We start from the raw sequence: 18,136 nt of genomic DNA on the forward strand, positions 1-18,136 counted from the left end.
TTTGCTCGACCCGCGAAAAACCTTTTTTTCGCTTTAATTTGTAATCTAGACTGTACAAAATAAAACAAAAAAAGTCCTACCCATTTCAGCTTTTGAGTCTTTTCTTTCTATAAGTCCAGGCTGAAACATGGTAGTTTTTTTTCATGGTTTTATGGAATGGCAGGTCATGTTTCACTAAAATTTCAAGAGATTTTTAATATTTATATATATATATATATATATATATATATATATATAGCACCTTCGTTCTGTTGGACAATGTAGTTGATTTGTTGACATATTGTTGAATGATAACTTTGGTTGACTTTTGATTATAGTTTCTTAAACAAAGGAAAAAATTTTTTTCCTAAAAGGTTGTTATTGTGCTCAAACAGTATGATTGCCGTAGAAACAAAAACTGCATCACTGAATTATAAACAATGGCAAAACAAATTGCTGGGGAAACGCGCAGTTGTTCTGTTATCAGGAAATAATGAATCGAAAAGATAAAAATTTGAAATACTGACACTCTTGAGATTGCTTAGTATCGTTTTCCTCAACACCTAATTGTTTGTTCATGCCTGTTTTTAGTTACTCCATAAAATAATGAAGTTGTTTCCTTGAAAAAATAATGTGGGTTCTTTTTTTGAGGCAAATCTTCAAAGTTTGTAGTTAGAAAAGCGTCATTATCATGTTATCTACTTCAATAAATGAGAAGAATCAAAGTTTAAAAAGAAGCGTTGAGCAGAGCTTTGACGTCTGACTGAAGCTTTATTATAGAACAGTGAGGCAGAATAGTCTAACTTTTTTATTCTCAATTTAAAAATGCTTATTGTTTTCTTAATGCATCAACCGTTTCTTTATTCAAAATTATTCTTTTTATAATCATCCTTTCCTTCTTTCAAAAAATGATACTGTATGTTTTGATATTGTTAAGTACTAGAGCATCTACCAGCTGGCTATGTTGGTTCTACATCAACATTTTTTCAGTTGGGTAATTTTGGGGAATTACTTGCTTTCCACTCAGCCAACTGCTCCGCACTGTTGGAGTATAAATATGGTCTGTTCTATTATTCTTTTTATTTCAAAACCATATCAAGCTATTTTATTTAAGTTCAAGCTATCGTTTTTCAAAGCATATTAAACTATAATACGCTCCATTGTATTATCACAACTTTCTTATATACTAGACTATATACACAGAAAATAAGTGATTCGATTTTATTAATTAAGGTCAGCGAAAACCCAAGTTTTTAAAATTGTTGAAGTAAATTTTGGAGTAAATATCTATCCATATAAATTTATATATATATATATATATATATATATAAATGGCCCAATAATATATAAAAGTATATATATATATATATATATATATATATATATATGTATATGTTTATACGTATAAATGTATATATAAATAAATATAATTATGTATATATATATATATATATATATATATAAATAAACATACATACATACATATATATATATATATATATATATTTATATAATATTATATATATATATATATATATATATTTATATAATATTATATATATATATGTATATATATATATTATATATATATATATATATATATATATAATATATATATATATATATGTATGTATATATATATATATATATATATATATATGTGTGTGTGTGTGTGTGTGTGTGTGTGTGTTTATATGTAAATATAAATACTTTAAAACTTGCCTCAACAAGTTTTAAGAACTTGGGTTTTCGGCTACCTTAAGTAACCAAATCGAATCATTTATTTTCTGATTATACAATCTAGTATGTAAGTAAGTTGCGATAATACTTTTGAGCGTATTATAGCTTATTATGATTATTTAAAAAAGATAGCTTAAAATTAAAAAGGATAGCTGAGTTTGCTTTTAAGAAAGATAGCTTTCATAGAAATGACCTTGGTTATACTCTAACAGTGTGGAGCAGTTGGCTGTGTGGAGAGCAACCAACAAATTCCTATATTTACCCCACTGTAAGAATGGTGACTGAGAATCAATATAACCAGCTAGTAGTTGCTCTATTATTTCGCAATATCAAAATCTACAGGTGCATAATTCGAAAGAAACTAAAGATGATTTCAAAAAGTATAATTTTTGAATAAAAAAACGGTCGATGCTTTGAAAAAATATCATACGCAGTTTTCAATTGCGATCAAAAAATTTCTACTAAACTGCTTTAATGTTCTATGATAAATCTTCACTCAGACGTCAAATTTATATTCAAAGCCTCTTTTTAATCGTTGATTCTTCCCATTTATGAAATTAGATAACTTGATAATGACTCTTTATCTGTACAAATTTAACCATGAAATTCCGCCATAGCATTTAACCACGAGAATCGTTAAAACGGGGGCATTTTTGACTTAAACTTCACAGCCGAGTTTACAACTTAAAGCCGAGAAATTGTTTTTCACGAGTTGAGCAGAAATCAATTGATAGGCCTTTTGGGTCAAGCATGGCCTCTTTATGATCAAAAATTAGCAATTAAACAGTCCGTCCAATGAAAACTTATTGCTGATAAAGATAAATTTGCAGTTGGGGCTCATCTTTACTTCACAGCACAATTGAGATACCTGAAGTATAAGCAACGTAGCCATCTTATATCAAACTGAATTTCAAAAACAGTTTATTTGATCGCATGCTGTTTTTAAACTTTAATATTGCAGCCAAATTGGCATGTCTGTAATCCTCAAAGTAAAATCACTCAATTTTTAAAGCAACTATTTCTTGAATCTAATGAAATTGCAATCATATGAAAGCTCGCAAAACTGAAATACATTATTTTATAAAGTTTCTGAATCAATAAGAAGTCTTTCATAAACTTGATTTTAAGTCTCCTCAGGGACCGGAGGATGCTTAAACAATCGATCAAGTTCAGCCAGGAAATCATTCCTAATACCTAGCAGAGAACACACAAGAAATTTTCAAAAATAAGTTTCTTACCGAGATAATTTTTGTGGCTAGTTTTTTTAAAATTAGTCTGAATTTAGTTTTACGAATTTAGATTTTCTAGAAGCAGAGTAAAATTAAGTTCAGATTTTTTCTTTTGGATCTTTAAGGAAATTTATTACAAATGTTTGGCTTTTCCGCGCATATGCGTAATCGCTATTCGCTGAAAATGAATCGAAATATCAGTATAGGGAAATGAATCAGGAATGAACATCCAACCCTGGTTTCAAAAAGTATTGCTTAGAACACTGGCATTGGCCGAGGAAAGGGTACACCAAAATTGTGGACTTGGAAATGTCGTAACTACCCACTAACAGAACACTGCTGAGGTAACTGCCGTTTTCGACCTTGATAAACTCAATTTTAGACGCTTTATGACTAACTTCGGTAATTACATTTAAAATATTTTGAATAACTATTGTTGCAAGGAATCCTGCACAGAGGAAAACGACAAGAACTCCAATTTTGAACACCATATTTTCCTTTTATTTAACTCTTTGATTAAAAGTTTAATCATTAAATTGTTGAATATTAATAAAAAATATAGTAAAAATCTGAAGAGTAGGGGATTACATAAAAAGTTTTAGCAAATATTGTGCAATGCAAGCGTGAAAACATCTGCAAAAAACAGAAATACGTTCAGACAGACAGTTGAAATATTTATGGACAATTAATTTTTTTTCGCAGTTCTACGAAACGATTTCGCATATTAAACTGCAGTATAGACTCAGTATTTCTTTGCGATAAGTGTTGTACAAATTTTTGGTACCTTTGAATTGAACTGAAACAAACAAACACAAAATAAATCAGTTGAACGAAAAATAATTTAGGAAGTTGTGGATCAATCAAAAAGAAACAAAAGCGAAAGCTTTCAAAAAAATAGTATAACAAGGAAGGTCGTTAATGTGCGTTTGCACATGAAGTTCCGACCCGAGCTGATCTAAATTTTTGACTTAATTGTCAACCAAATGAAGAGATAACCAAAAATAGATGTTTGAATATAAAAAAATTTGTTTTACACCCAAACTACTAATTGAACTACATAATGCCACGCCCCATTACAGCGCTCACAAGATCTGCCAATAAAAAGACTGGCTATTGATCGGACCTGTCTTTGGGTATACTAAGCCATAGATACAGACTAAAGAAGCAGAAAAGCGCAAGAAATTACAAACAAACTGCGAAAACACAAACTATTGAGGCCAATATAAACTTTAGCTTTTATATAAATATGGTTTTTTCTAATTTCAATCGTTATCAATACTAATTGAGCTAAAATTATACTAAACAAACTCATAAACTCACTGAGGTCTCATTTGAGAATAATTGGGCTCTGTTTTAACGCGAAAGTGAAAATAGAATCGAAAAAAAAACCACCAATGTTGACCACTCACAAAACATTTATGAAAAAGCATATTTCCCAAAAACAAAACGTCAGTTAAGACATTATGCCAATAGCAGTTTTAATGTTTGAAATAAAGAAGTTGGGTGGGATCTCTCAATGATGAGAACTAGTTACAAGTTGACGAAAAGAACAACAAAAACTACAGAGAACAATAAAAGCAACAAAAAACGAAAATTAAAAAAAAAAAGAAAAAAAAATTAAAAATTTGAGACTATTCGCTGAGAACTGACTGCATAAAGTAATATTACTCACGAAACCCTCAATTAGAAGTTTATGAGACCTCTCAGCATTTTACGGCTGCATAATGAATAAAAAAACATCAAAAACAGTAAAATTCTAAAAAAAATGAGACAAAAAAGTTGAAGCCATTGAAAAGTGAACTTTTCTGCACAAACCTTTCTATTTTCAAAATCTTTTCTATCGAAAATAGGATTCCTCTTTTACTAACGAAAAGATTTTTTAAAAAACAACAAGTATGAACAAGTATTTTAAAACCACGAAATCATTAAGGAAACCCTTGGTATCAACAACAATAAATTCAATAGCTTTCAACCGAAGTCAATAATTAACCTGTGTTATGTCTCGATGAAAAAAAAAATGTTGTTTGTTATTGAGCAGTCATCAATAGGACATCATAATAAGTCTTTTGACAAGGAACACAATAATAAATACAAGAAAATAATAAATACACGTAATAAAAACCAAATAATCATTAGAAAAGTGCGAGAAGAAAGTTTCGAAGCCATTTAATCCTCAAGCTCTTCTCTGAAAACTATATCCATGATTCTGTTAACGTCCTCTGTGAGCCAATGGGAACTATCATTATTAGGATGATGTGTTAAGATTCCAAAAGGCAACTAAAATACATAAAAATTTTCCAAAAAAAATATATGAAAACTCGTCTTATCGAAGTCATAAAGCCATTAATTGAACATAGAACAACTAAGTAAATAAATGTAGTTGAATTGGAAAAAATGTGAGTCCTGAGAGTACTGAGACTGACCTGGAGTCTGACGCAAAAAATAGTTTAAGTTCGGCTAACGTTCCATAAAAATTGTGGAAAAACTGTTTTTTAAGGTCTTGACAGCCATTAGCTGTCCCTTCAAAGCACTAGATAGGTTCACTTAATGCTAAACATAAAAACTGTCGCAATTTTATCCACGGTGTCTATGGCTTAGGACTTAAAAAATTCAGTAAAATCTCAAAAATCAAAATATCAATAAAATTTACGAACACTCAGAGTCGAGGCAAAAAAAACATGAGCCATTCCTTGAAAGCTAATTTTCTGTTCATTGGGCATCATTGGAATGTAAATGAGGTTTGTCATTAACGGAAACTCGATATGAAGTTGTTTATTTTCTTAGTGACTTAAAAAACACAAAATATTAAAAGTTTTTCTAAAAAATTAGCTCTCAAATAGAAATCGAATCTTTTTTCATAGTAACTTTCCTTGTAAGACCAGAAATAGTCTTTTATTCTCCTTTCGTCTAAGGGTACACCAATTTGATGCATTTTGTACCGTGAAAGATAAATTATACCGAACGAACTCATAAATTCACTGGGGCGTCATTTGAAAAGCATTGGGCTCTGTTTTCAAGCGAAAGTGAAGAAAGAATCAAAAATGAACACCAATGTTGTCCACTCACAAAACATTTATGAAAAAGCATATTTCTCACAAACAAATTATCAGTTACTACATTATATCAATAGAAGTTTTAATGTTTGAAATAAAAAAGTTGGATGGGACCTATCAACGATGAGAATTAGTTACAAGTTGACGAAAAGAAAAACGAAAACTATACAGAGAACAATAAAAGCAACCAAAGACGAAAATTAAAAGAAATGAAAAAAATAATATTGAAAATTTGAGACTCTTCGCTAAGAACTGACTGCATAAAGTAATATTATTCCCAAAGCCTTCAATTAGAAGTTTATGAGACCTCTCAGCATTTTACGGCTGCATAATGAATAAAAACATCAAAAACAGTAAATTATAAAAAAAATGAGACAAAAAAGTTGAAGCCATTGAAAAGTGAACTTTTCTGCACAAAAATTTCTAATTTCAAATATTTCTTTTGTCAAAAATAGGATTCCTCTTTTTTTAACGAAAAGATTTTTTTATAAAACAACAAGTATGAACAAGAATTTTAAAACCACAAAATCATTAATGAAAACCGTAGTATCAACAACAACAAATTCAATAGCTTTCAACGGAAGTCAATAATTAACATGTGCTATGTCTCGATGAGAAAAAAATGTTGTTTGTTATTGAGCAGCCATCAATAGGACATCATAATAAGTCTTTTGACAAGGAAAACAATAATAGATACAAAAAAATAATAAATACACATAATAAAAACCAAATAATCATTAGAAAAGTGCGAGAAGAAAATGTCGAAGCCATTTAATCCTCCAGCTCTTCTCTGGAAAATTTATCCATGATTCTGTTATCGTCTTCTGTGAGCCAATGGGAACTATCATTATCAGGATGATGTGTTAAGATTCCAAAAGGCAAATAAATTACATAAAAATTTTCCAAAAAGTATACAAAAATTCGTCTTATCGAAGTCAAAAAGCCATTAATTGAACATAGAACAACTAAGCAAATAAATTTAGTTGAAGTAGAAAAAATGGGAGTCCTGAGAGTACTGAGACTGACCTGGAGTCTGACGCAAAAAATAGTTTATTATCGGCTAACGTTCAATAAAAATTGTCGAAAAACTGTTTTTAATGTCTTGACAGCCATTAGCTGTCCCTTCAAAGCACTAAATATGTTCACCTAAAGATAACTAGGAAAACTGTTGCAATTTTATCCAAGGTGTCTACGGTTTAGGACTTACAAATTTCAGTAAAATCTCAAAAAAAATTCAAAATTTCAATAAAATTTACGAACACTCAGAGTCGAGGCAAAAGAACATGAGCCATTCCTTGAAAGCTAATTTTCTGTTCATTGGACAGCATTGGAATGTAAATGAGGTTTATCATTAACGGAAACTCGATATGAAGCTGACTATTCTCTTAGTGACTTAAAACCACAAAATATAAAAGTTTTTCTAAAAAATTAGCTCTCAGATAGAAATTGAAACTTTTTTCATAGTAACTTTCCTTGTAAGACCAGAAATAGTCTTTTTAATCTCCTTTCGTCTATGGGTACACCAAATTGATGCATTTTGTAGCGTGAAATGTAATGTTGAATTAAGTTTTTTATAGAAAAAATGTTAAAAATTACGTTAAATGTGAACAAAAGTGAACCAAATATCCAGTGTTCACACGAAATTTAAACCTGGAAAGGGCCACGAAGAAAACAAAGTAAAAAAATCTTTTTAATTTCAAATTCTACGCTGGACGAGCTTTTTAATGTTACCACTCATATTTCTCTACGCTGAAGATATCGATCGGCCAAAATTGTATGAACAAAAAAAACCCATTTGTGTGTACAGTTCCTCCCCCCACAAGTGGGGTCGGAACAATAAAAAATATATTAACAAAGACTTCTTGGATTGTCAAATACACGTTCATACAAGAAAAAAACATGCAAAAAAGCCCTAAGATGGGAATGAAACGTTAGGAAGCTATAAAATACAGCATAAATTCATTACAAATTCTGACGAATTTTTTAATCAATAAATTCGAAATTAAAGCAGAGTTTACGAACGCCTTGAATCAATTATTTAATTAAAACGAAAAAGGGAGTTTCCCCCAACTTGTCGCCCAACAAAGTGTTTTCCCATTACTAGAATCTGTTGAAATTTTGGCTAATATTGTCAACAGAAGTTCGAGCTGTTTTAAAAAAGTTTGAAAGCGCCATTTTCAAAAACTTAACAATTTTTATTATGCTTTGAGTTCGGAACTTTTTACAGTATTTTTTGACTTTTTCTACCCACCTAAATTGAAGAATTATGAAACACTGATTAGGTCAAAGGTAATCTTATTAGAATCATTAAAACTATTTACAATTGTTCATTGGTGCCAGTGAGGTCGCAATAAACCTTTTTGAATTGCTCCTAAATAGGAATACCTGAAAAGTGGTGACAACTAATAAATACGATTTCATAAAACCATTAAAAATATAAATTCCCCTTCATTTAAATTGTGGAATCAGCTCCTGCAATAGTTTTGTTTGGGATGTACCCTCGTGAAATGTAAAGTACTTTAAAGAAAACAAGAAACGCATTTTGAGAAAAATCTTTGGTTTTGTACACGAAACGGCAAACAAAAAATTAGTCGTAACAATTACCCGGGTCACCAATCATACATTTTTTTTTGATTTCATAATAGTTCACATATGATTCTTAGTAATCATACTAGGTCATATATTATTTCTTACTAGTCCAATCAATTGAATTTTGCCCAATCAATTCTTGACTCTGTTTTGTCCCTCCCACTAGACTTTTAAGGCTTCTCCATAAGTCGAGGTGTAAACCTGGGTACAATTATTTCGGATGGCTCAAATGTTCTAGGGCTGATTCTTTTCTAATATAAATTACAAAGGTCCCCAAGTTTTTGAATCTAACTAACCTGCAAACGGTTTCCGAGGTCGTGGCAAAAATTTAGTGTTGTAGTATTCTACTGCACTCTCAGGAGATGATATGAGAGTGAGAAAAGTAGTCCAGGGTACAGGTAAAGCCACAAGGTCAAAATAGCGATCCGTGTTCAAGTCACATGTCAAGTTCAGGTACTCCTCAAAACAAGCAAATCGTATCAGTTTGCAAGAAAAAATAATAATTAATCTATTTCGATGGTGCTATATTTCTATTAGTTATGCTAGTAGCAATAAGCTAATAATGTTAATAGTTTAGTTCAGTTCCAACGACAATGTTTTGAACTAAAATCTTCCATCATCGCTTTTAACGTTGTTAAAAGCAACCTTGGACAATGTTTTCGAGTAAAAATGCTCGAGAAAAGTGAAAGTTTATCGGAGAATTGAATGACAATAATTGCGGTCGCAATTAAATCTCACTTTGTCAGTGAAGCTGGATGGATTTTCTATGATACTGATTGTTGAGGGAACAGTCTGCAATGTTCCATTCACAACTGCATCATAGTCCACTGTGACCTCTAACTTGTTGCACGGCTCTTCGCTTCTGTTGGATGCTGAGTAGAATCTGCGAGAGCAATGGCAGCTTTGCAAAAACGGGAACACCATCACTGTCGACCTAAATTATCCATGTATAGCCTGTTAGTTGAAGTGCTAAAAATGCAAAGGGAGATCGTATATTGATCTCACCGTGTAGAAAAATCTGATCAGAAGCCCTATCAATTTTAATGGATCCGAATTTGACGGCAAAGTTTTCAAAGTGATCAGTTAGAAGTTCTCGGCCAGAGTGATCAAACTAAGCTGTACACGATGAAAATGACTTTCGATAATGTCAAGCTATAAAAAATACAGTTCCCCCTAATTGCTGATTTATAATAATTTGAATATAGATTTGTATTCATAGATTCATTTCGGGTCTTGTGAGGCTATATTTGAACAAGGCAGCTCGGTAATGTGCGATGGCACATAAATTTCCGACCCCGCCCATCCAAAATTTTGGCATAATTGTCTACCAAATGAGGAACAGATAGAAAAACCAAAAAATTATTTTTTGCGAATCCCAAAAAGCCCGTCTTTTTCAAAAATTCTGTATGAACGATAAGATAGCCTCCAAAGCAAATAACTCAGAGGAGTAAAACTTGATGCATTAGATTGCTGTAATATGTCAATATTAAGAAAGCGAGTCAAGACGAACAGCAAAATCAAACAACAACAACAACAACAAACATTAATTACATCAAAAAATTTATGTCCCTCTTAAAAACTAAATTTAATAACAAAGTCAACATACCGTCAGATAAACCAAAAACTAAACAAAAATAACTTATAAATCACCAGAAAACATATGCGACCAGTCCATAAAAAGGTTTGGTAACAATTATACAAAAAAGAACAAAAACAGTAAAGTAAAAAAATTAACTTATTTTTTTTGAAACAGTTAACTTCAAAGTAATAAATACCATTAGGAATCAATTAAAATTACCACAAACTTACGATTACCACTGTTTCTATAGAAGGGCATTAGGACCTGTCCTTATTCATTTTTTAAAGCGGCAAAAAAGAACAACAAAGAACAAACCAAATTTCAACTGAAACTTGCCAGAAAACGCTGTCGAAACCGTCAAGCCAAATTTTGGCACTCAAAATATATTTGATTGCGCCTTCTTAAAACAGTTATAATGTAATACGTGGCCATTCATTAGTAAGACTAGGTAACAAATAGACAAAAAGCGAAGTGCTAAAGTATGTAATACTTTTAATTTTTTTTCGAAACAAAATTACATTCATTGTCATGAAGGGCATTAATTATAAAAGAGCTATTTAAATATGGTCAATTATTCGTGAAAAAGAAGTCCTCGAGACCTGTATTTATCCAGAATGTTTCTTGCATCTACAAAAAGAACGTCAAACATGACAAAAATCAAATTATTTTCTTTTTTTTTGTGAAAAACCGGTGTCGAAGCCAGTAAGGTCATAACAAATTCTTTAAAAAAAAGATTTTGGGACACCAATCTTTTTTATTCCCTTGACACCCATAATGTCATATTTGACCTGTAATTAACTAACGAGATTAGAAAACAAAACGGAACATAAAAAGAACAAAATTGCGAAGAAAGCCATGAAAGCCATCAGCTATCTACTAATATCAGAATATCGGTTCTTCTATTCTTCCATGAAAAGCCAATGAAAGCTATCACTATCCAGGAAATTTCATACGACCGAAACGACAAAGTATAAATGACAGGTAGATACAAAATTGAAAAATTCAATTGATTTCTTCAAGAAAGAGACGTCGATGCCGTTAAAACGATGATGTATATCTTTCAAGATTTTAATATGTTCAATTGTGCCTTATTCTGAATGCTAATAAGGTGACATGAGAACTGTCAATAATGTGATAATGTGACAAAATTAGAAAACGTGAAAAACTGGCAAATATCAAAACAAAGAAAAATCTGAAATCTTGTAGTATCAAAGCCAGAAAACAATAACTTCAGGCTTAAAACTGCAACCGAGAATAAATGTTAAATCAGTAGAAAGAAGAAGCGGTCTTTCTTTGCTGACACTAAGCTGGAAGTTGAACAAATTAAGAAAAAAGTAGAGGAAAAAATAATTAAGCCATTATTTATTGAAAAGTCAATTATTTTTAAAAAAAGAAACGACCATAAACTTTCAATTAAAAAACTAAATGCATTAGCTTGGAGCTGCTTAGCAAGCGAATTGGTTGGACCTATCACTCTTGAGCTTTGATTTGATATGTTCTGTCCTTTATTATTTAAAAAAAAGTCTTTTTTTTTTAAAAAAAAAAGACCGACTGATTACAACCCGATTTTTTTTTGGACTGTAACAGTCCAAGAATGGCCCAAAACTAGTCCTGCTAATACTTATTGTCCGTTAGGAACAATTAATTTTTCGAATGTTGTAGATATAGATAATTTGTTAGTTGAAAACTCAAAATAAATTCTGCATTTTTGATAATCAACGAGTAAAGTTAGCAAAAAACTGCAAAGTTTTAACTACAGTGCACTCTCACCGGACTCTGAAGTAGAAATAGTCCCCCTCTGAGTCTACAAAGATTGTATGAGTGTTGTTTGGGGGTGTACTGTCGGCAAATTTAATCAAAGTAGACTAAAGTAGCTTATTTCGTGCTGTTTTTGATTAAAAAGGCTAAATTTTGAAATGTTTATCCAGATTTTTTGACCAAAAAAATTAAATCAAAACAATCAACAATGCTTGTTCGTCTTCAAAAATAAAATCAACGAAACTATTCTTAAAAATTATAACAAATTTTAGCAAAATTGACGAAAATTTAGGCAAAAATTCCGGAAAATGTGAATAAAAACAACGTGAATTCACTCTTCTTTTCTCAGAAGTTTAAACCTCGATAACTCCCTGTAGAAAACGAAAATTAAAATGATACCAGTCTCAACTCTCTACGATGAATATATCGAGCGGCGAAAATTCACGGAACAAAAAAAAACCCATTTGAGTATATAGTTCCTCCCCCCTCAAGAGGGTCGGAACAAAAACTTTCATTAGTAAAGGGCGGTGATTAGCTTTGACCAATTTATACACGCTCGATCTCAATGATTGTTCTCAAAGCTTTTTTTTCAATTTCAGACGAGCTAAGTCAAGCAGCAGTCAAGATAACAAGCAAATGGATCTCCTAAGTCAATTTTTCCCTCTAGGCGCATAAATAATTCAAGGAATCCAAAATAGAAGTTATGAACAACAGCTATCTGCGTGATACCCTGTCTAAACTTTCAGATTTAATCAAACGCAGTCATGTCAATTTTTTGGAATATTCGTGTCCAACCTTGAGATGTCGTAACAACCGACAAGAATCAGGCTGCTCTCGTGGACTCCATTGGGTAGTTGAAGATATTCAATAACTGATCCTTTGTTAGTAACTTGTGCAACAACCTTTATTCTGGGACTTGTTTCCTTTTGTTGCAAGAACTTCATAAGTTCATTTTCACAAGTCGGTTTGAAGTCAAAATAGTGCATAATCGTTTTGCTTACAGGCTAACGGGAAGTAGGAAGATCATTATCGTGAAAAATATCAAAAGAGATGTAAAATGATTGTTGCAATTAGTTCTAAAAAGATTGATGAAAAGGAAACAGCTCCCTTAATTATATCATTAACAACGATTGTAATCAGCAAAGATGCACAAACGAGCACAAACATTTTCCCTAGTTTTTTGTTCATTTTTTCCCGATAACTTCACAATAAAATTGTTCAACTTTAGAATAAATTTTAATGTACTTGTTTTGATGAGTGATAGCTGAAAATGTAATTTTGTCTAAATAATTTAAGCAAGCAGCAATTGAAAACCGATTGGCAGGCTTCAAAATCAGATTTTTATAGCTTGCAGAAGCGAATAGTCGACTGCATACAGATTAACGCAAATCCGGTTTTGAAATCGTCATTGATATAATTCCATCGATGTCAATAACCATTTGCACATATGCGAGAAGCAATCATGAAGTAATCGTTTCAATAAATAAAAAGTTCGGAAATAAGCTGCTGGTTTCGCCACTTTAATGATAACTTCAGACAAAAATGATATGATCACGCGACTAAATTTTAAAAATCAGCATGCATTGCAACTCATCAATCAAATGAGCAGAAACGAATTATATATCAATGCAATACGAAAACTGTTTAAAATTGGATCGAATATATAACAAATCTATTTACTATTTAGTTTTTTATGCCTCTTACTACGCTGGGTTATACTTAATTTTTATTTAGCCCATTTTCATGGGCTAAACAAATGGTTTCTACTAAACAACACTTTAGTTACATTATGTACTATTTTAGTATATGGTTTAGAACACATCAGCATTTTTACCTTGCCGATTACATATAAATCAATTGCAGATAAGGCTTACAAAATTTTGGTCCACAAAATACATTATGAAAGTCTTATAAAAAATAGCTGCGAAGCTCATTAATTTTGTGAAGCTAAAGAATATTTTACAACTTCGCATTTCCGCCGTCAAAAATGTACCCACTTAATCTTCTTCATGCAATCAATTGTTAAATTGCCGGTCAATTAAAGTGAGCAATGACATCTCCAAACAAATTAGGGAACCCGACCAGCAGATGCCAACTCCCAAGCTTTGCCGCTCCAATCTTACAGGCTATTAGAACGGGATTACTAAAAACCTTGCAAATTAAAATTCTAGCGATGGACTTGTTGCTGTCGTTGAAGTTTTTTGGCGTCTAGTCTAATTACATAACCAAAGAAGCAATCTTCTCAGGCGGGAGAAATAATTGGGGGAAAAAACTGGGTGCAGCTGTCGAGGCAGAGCCGAGAACCTAGTTCATACCACTAAAAACTGTTGAAAAAATGGAGAAAACAACAAATGGTGGCAAACTCATACTGAATTCAGAAAAGTATTCATTTCAGTGATGCTTAGATACAAGCTCAGCACAACAAAACTTTTGATCTGATTATCATGTCATTGGTCTCTTTTTGTAATTTTCAGAACTGTTTTGTTCTTCAAAATGTTATAGATGGGAAGTAAGTCAAGAGAGCAAAATGGAGACCATTTGGGTTCACTTTTGTTTTCCCTGGCAATCTGGCCTCATATTGCTCAGGTTTAAAGCAGAATGGGCAACCCCTCTCAACTGCTAGTATCTTGATGTTGATAATATTTCAGGTACCGAAATTGCACTGTGTGTAGCGACGAAAATTCTAATGTTTTTCTGAAGCAACCTGTGGTTTGAAACTCTGGAATATTTATTGCGAGCTATGGTCAAGCGAAGGTGGAAACAAAATTAATGGTCTGGTCCGGAAAAATTTAGTGAAGTTATATAAGTTTTGGCAGCTGCTTTGCGATCTATTGCTGTTTTAATGAGGAGACGCGTGAAGACAATGGACGAACTTTTCGATAATTTAGTATATCGGAACGATCCACAATGGGCTCATAGAATTCTGCCTTATTGCATTGGTTCCCTAAAGTCCTGTCATTTGCCCTCCAATTCTCATTCAGAGGATCAAAAAATCAATTCTTCTCAGCGATCAAAGTTTTAGGTTTTGTTAGGTGTTCTAATGTCAAACACATCATGGGTCCATGCATGCCTTTTGATTTAAAAAAACGTGCGGTAGAATAAAAAGAGGAGCTGATTAAGTTCAATTATCAACAGGTTGTCGGATTCCACGAGAAGGTGACAAAATAACCATTTTTGTAGGTATGGGAATGTAGACATAATGGCCAAACATGCCCCGACAAGTCCTGGCCGGTGTGGTTTGCTCAAGCGAAATATGGTCGGGCGTTTAGTTTCCGGCAACAGATCCTCACTGGGCGACATATCCCTGCCTGTTTTGAATGCAAGTCGGAGAGTGGCATTGGATGGGGCATTGTATATTGACGTTACTTCTCCATTGTAATCAAACACCATCGCAATTGCGAAAGAGAAATCCGTTTATACACTGTCAACCGCTCGGGAAAGAAAGTTTGAACAGCACAACCAGAAGCGTTGAGATTTTGGAAATCAATTCATATTGTTGGCCTCCGTGTTTTTTGTTAAATAAATTCAAGTGAGGCGCCGTTCCAGCTGATGACAGAACGGATTTAGTGTCCATTACACCAGTTCGTGGGTCTGCAATCATTTGGATTCTAAGGGTCATGGAATTGTAGGCACACATGAAACTCGTTCACAGGAATGAACCTTTATGTCGTCCCTTCAGAGCTGAATCATTTTGGAAAAATGTGTTACCCAAGGAGCGGGGAAAATCAATATTGTTACTTCGTATCGTACGGGCCGCAGATCATAGGTGGGAAAGATTTTGCAATAAGGACAGAACTACCTAAAATGAACTTTCTTTGAAAATAGTGAGAACTGACCTGGTAACAATAAAGACCGATTGCGAAGATTCCTTAATCATAATCAATAGAGATCTGCTAAAAATACAACTCGTAAATATAATGCACATTGTGAGTGTTAAATCTTCAAAGTATGTTATTGAAAACCACAAAGTAGTATAAAAATATCTATTACTGCAGAAAAAAATTCGGTTGTCTAAAGCAAGAAAGGATTGCATCAAAATATCTTTTTGCCACAGAGTGTCAAAAAAATGGCCACAATGTTCCCTTATATCAATTCCATAAGCCGAATGTCCCATTTTGTTAAGTTTTCATAAAACTCATTGGAAACTGTCTTGATTCGAATGAACCACACAAATAATAAATTTATGTATCTTTTCATCGATTGCAACTATAATACAGTTGATAATATGAACTTCAGGTAGGAAAACGTGACGTTCAGGAATTAAGCATCGACTAATATCAGCTTTTTCAGCAATTAACATGAAATTGGATATCTTGATACTTTTTAAGCGTTATAAGTTTGGTCGATGTTGGTGCGGAGGTTAAAACTTAAACTTGAAAAAAGGAAGCTTGGTAATGTGCGTACGCACATAATGTTCCAACCCCGCTCATCCACACTTTTTGCTTCCAAATGATGAAGAGGTAGAAATGTTAACATATATTGATCAAGAAATGATTAATTGAATAAAATAAGGTCACATTTGAGTGCCGATAAAACTTGTTGTTAATAGGACTACAAGAAAAAACAAATATAAAACTAAAGAACAATTAGTTTTAACCAAAAATCAATGTCTGAATTTAAACAAAAAACAAAACACAATCAAACTCGACTCAGATAAAACCTAAATAAAACAAATTAACCCATACTTCACTAGGTTGACTGGTCGGCAAAAAAAAGCAAAAAAGTTCAAAAACAATCAACATCGAAGTGATTATCATCATTAGATATTAACTGAAAAATACTGAAAGAAGGACAAATACTGGCGAAAATAAAAATTTCAATTCAACTTTGCGCAAAAATGGCAGTGAAGCCATTGAAACCATGATTTTGTAATTAAAAGCACTAAAAAAATTCAATTGCGCATTACTTCAAAGCCCATGGGACCTACCATTATTGTTTTAATTTAAGAAGAAAACAGAAATCCTCTAAGATGTAAAATACATGAAAATCTGAAACAATTTATGCAATCTCATAGTACCAGTAGTAGCAACGCCAAAAAGCAATTGGCTGAAATTGAAACTGGTACAAAGATTAAATTATAGCTCAATGGAAAATGGCTGTGACTTGTCTTTACGGAGAATAATCTGCTAATCGACTGAAAAACATTAAAATGTAGAAGCTCAAATTTCCAAATACTTTCTTAAAAGCAACTGTTTTTGAACTTCTTAGCAGACATAGGATTTCGACAAAAAGAAATAGATTAGGTTGCAACACCTCAGCCAGCCAATTGGACCTGCTGTTAATGACACTAAGTTACGAAACTAAAAAAAAACAAATGCAGGCAGAAGCCAAAACATAATAAACAATTTTACAACACCACATTGTTCAAGGCACTTCATTTGTAGACGATATCTGCATGAACTATAAGTCATCACTTGCTTCTCATCTGAACATCATGGGTCTTCCCTATAAAAAAATACTGAGAATTTACAACAAAAAAACCCAAAAAATGAACAGTTCAGAAACAACAAATTTTCTTTGAAATTAAATGTTTCAAAGCCATCAGTCAAAACATATAACTATGAAGGAAAAAGTGTTTAAATCATTAAAAGTATTCGAGACTTCTTATTACTGAGAATGGGTTAGATTGTTACAAAAATAGAGCAAAAAGGGGACGGTTGAATTTTTTTTAAAAATGTTAATTTGGAAGTCATTGGAACAAATAGCTGTAAAGTGAATTGTTTAAATAGGTTCAGTTATAAGTCCTGGGGAAGCAATCAAGATGAGCATTATCGGTTATATGTCGTACAACAAAAACATTCCAGTGACTACGCCTGAAAGCATAAACTAGTCAAAGACAATTTTTAACATATTCAGATACACCTTTTTGTCTCAACACTGTGCAATTTTCGAACTATGTTTTCTTTGCTTTGGATCCGTCAATGATGTTGTAATGCGAGCTAGAAACAAAATGAACTGATAAAATGTGCGCTTATGCTCAAAAAAATTGTTTAAAATAGATAATTCATAGTATCAAAACCAAGAAACAGTTATCTAAGTACAAATTTGCTAGAAAAAATTAAATTTCAACTCAGAGGAAAGTGTTTTCTGCCTATTTTTACAGATGCAACGCCACAAAATGAGAAAAACAAGATAAAAAGTGGCAAAGTTCTGAAAGTTACCCATACTTGCTTAAAAACAAATATGTTCAAAGCCACAGGAGACATTAG

General features: G+C 32.1%; 1 protein-coding gene across 1 annotated transcript; it reads right to left on the bottom strand.

The window, feature by feature from the left end:
- Window positions 1–3,163: 3,163 nt before the first annotated feature.
- LOC142358560 (uncharacterized) lies at window positions 3,164–12,913 on the bottom strand. The gene is made up of 4 exons (XM_075410006.1): window positions 12,723–12,913; window positions 9,329–9,524; window positions 8,887–9,049; window positions 3,164–3,396 (listed from the first exon to the last, which is right to left on the bottom strand). The coding sequence occupies exons 1-4, from the start codon at window positions 12,911–12,913 to the stop codon at window positions 3,164–3,166; spliced, it is 783 nt and encodes a 260-aa protein (XP_075266121.1).
- Between the last annotated feature and the right edge of the window lie 5,223 nt (window positions 12,914–18,136).

The sequence above is a fragment of the Convolutriloba macropyga genome, chromosome 1 (genome assembly GCF_964194025.1).
Source record: "Convolutriloba macropyga chromosome 1, txConMacr16.3, whole genome shotgun sequence".
Taxonomy (NCBI): domain Eukaryota; kingdom Metazoa; phylum Xenacoelomorpha; order Acoela; family Convolutidae; genus Convolutriloba; species Convolutriloba macropyga.

Bases quoted from the DNA above. Each gene is read 5' to 3' on its own strand.
- LOC142358560 (XM_075410006.1), bottom strand. From the start codon at position 12,913: ATGCACTATTTTGACTTCAAACCGACTTGTGAAAATGAACTTATGAAG. The intron at 9,050-9,328 runs GTGAGATTTAAT...GCTTGTTTTGAG, and splicing joins CATCCAGCTTCACTGACAAA to GAGTACCTGAACTTGACATG. The intron at 3,397-8,886 runs GTTAGTTAGATT...TCCTCTGTGCAG, and splicing joins ACCTCGGAAACCGTTTGCAG to GATTCCTTGCAACAATAGTT.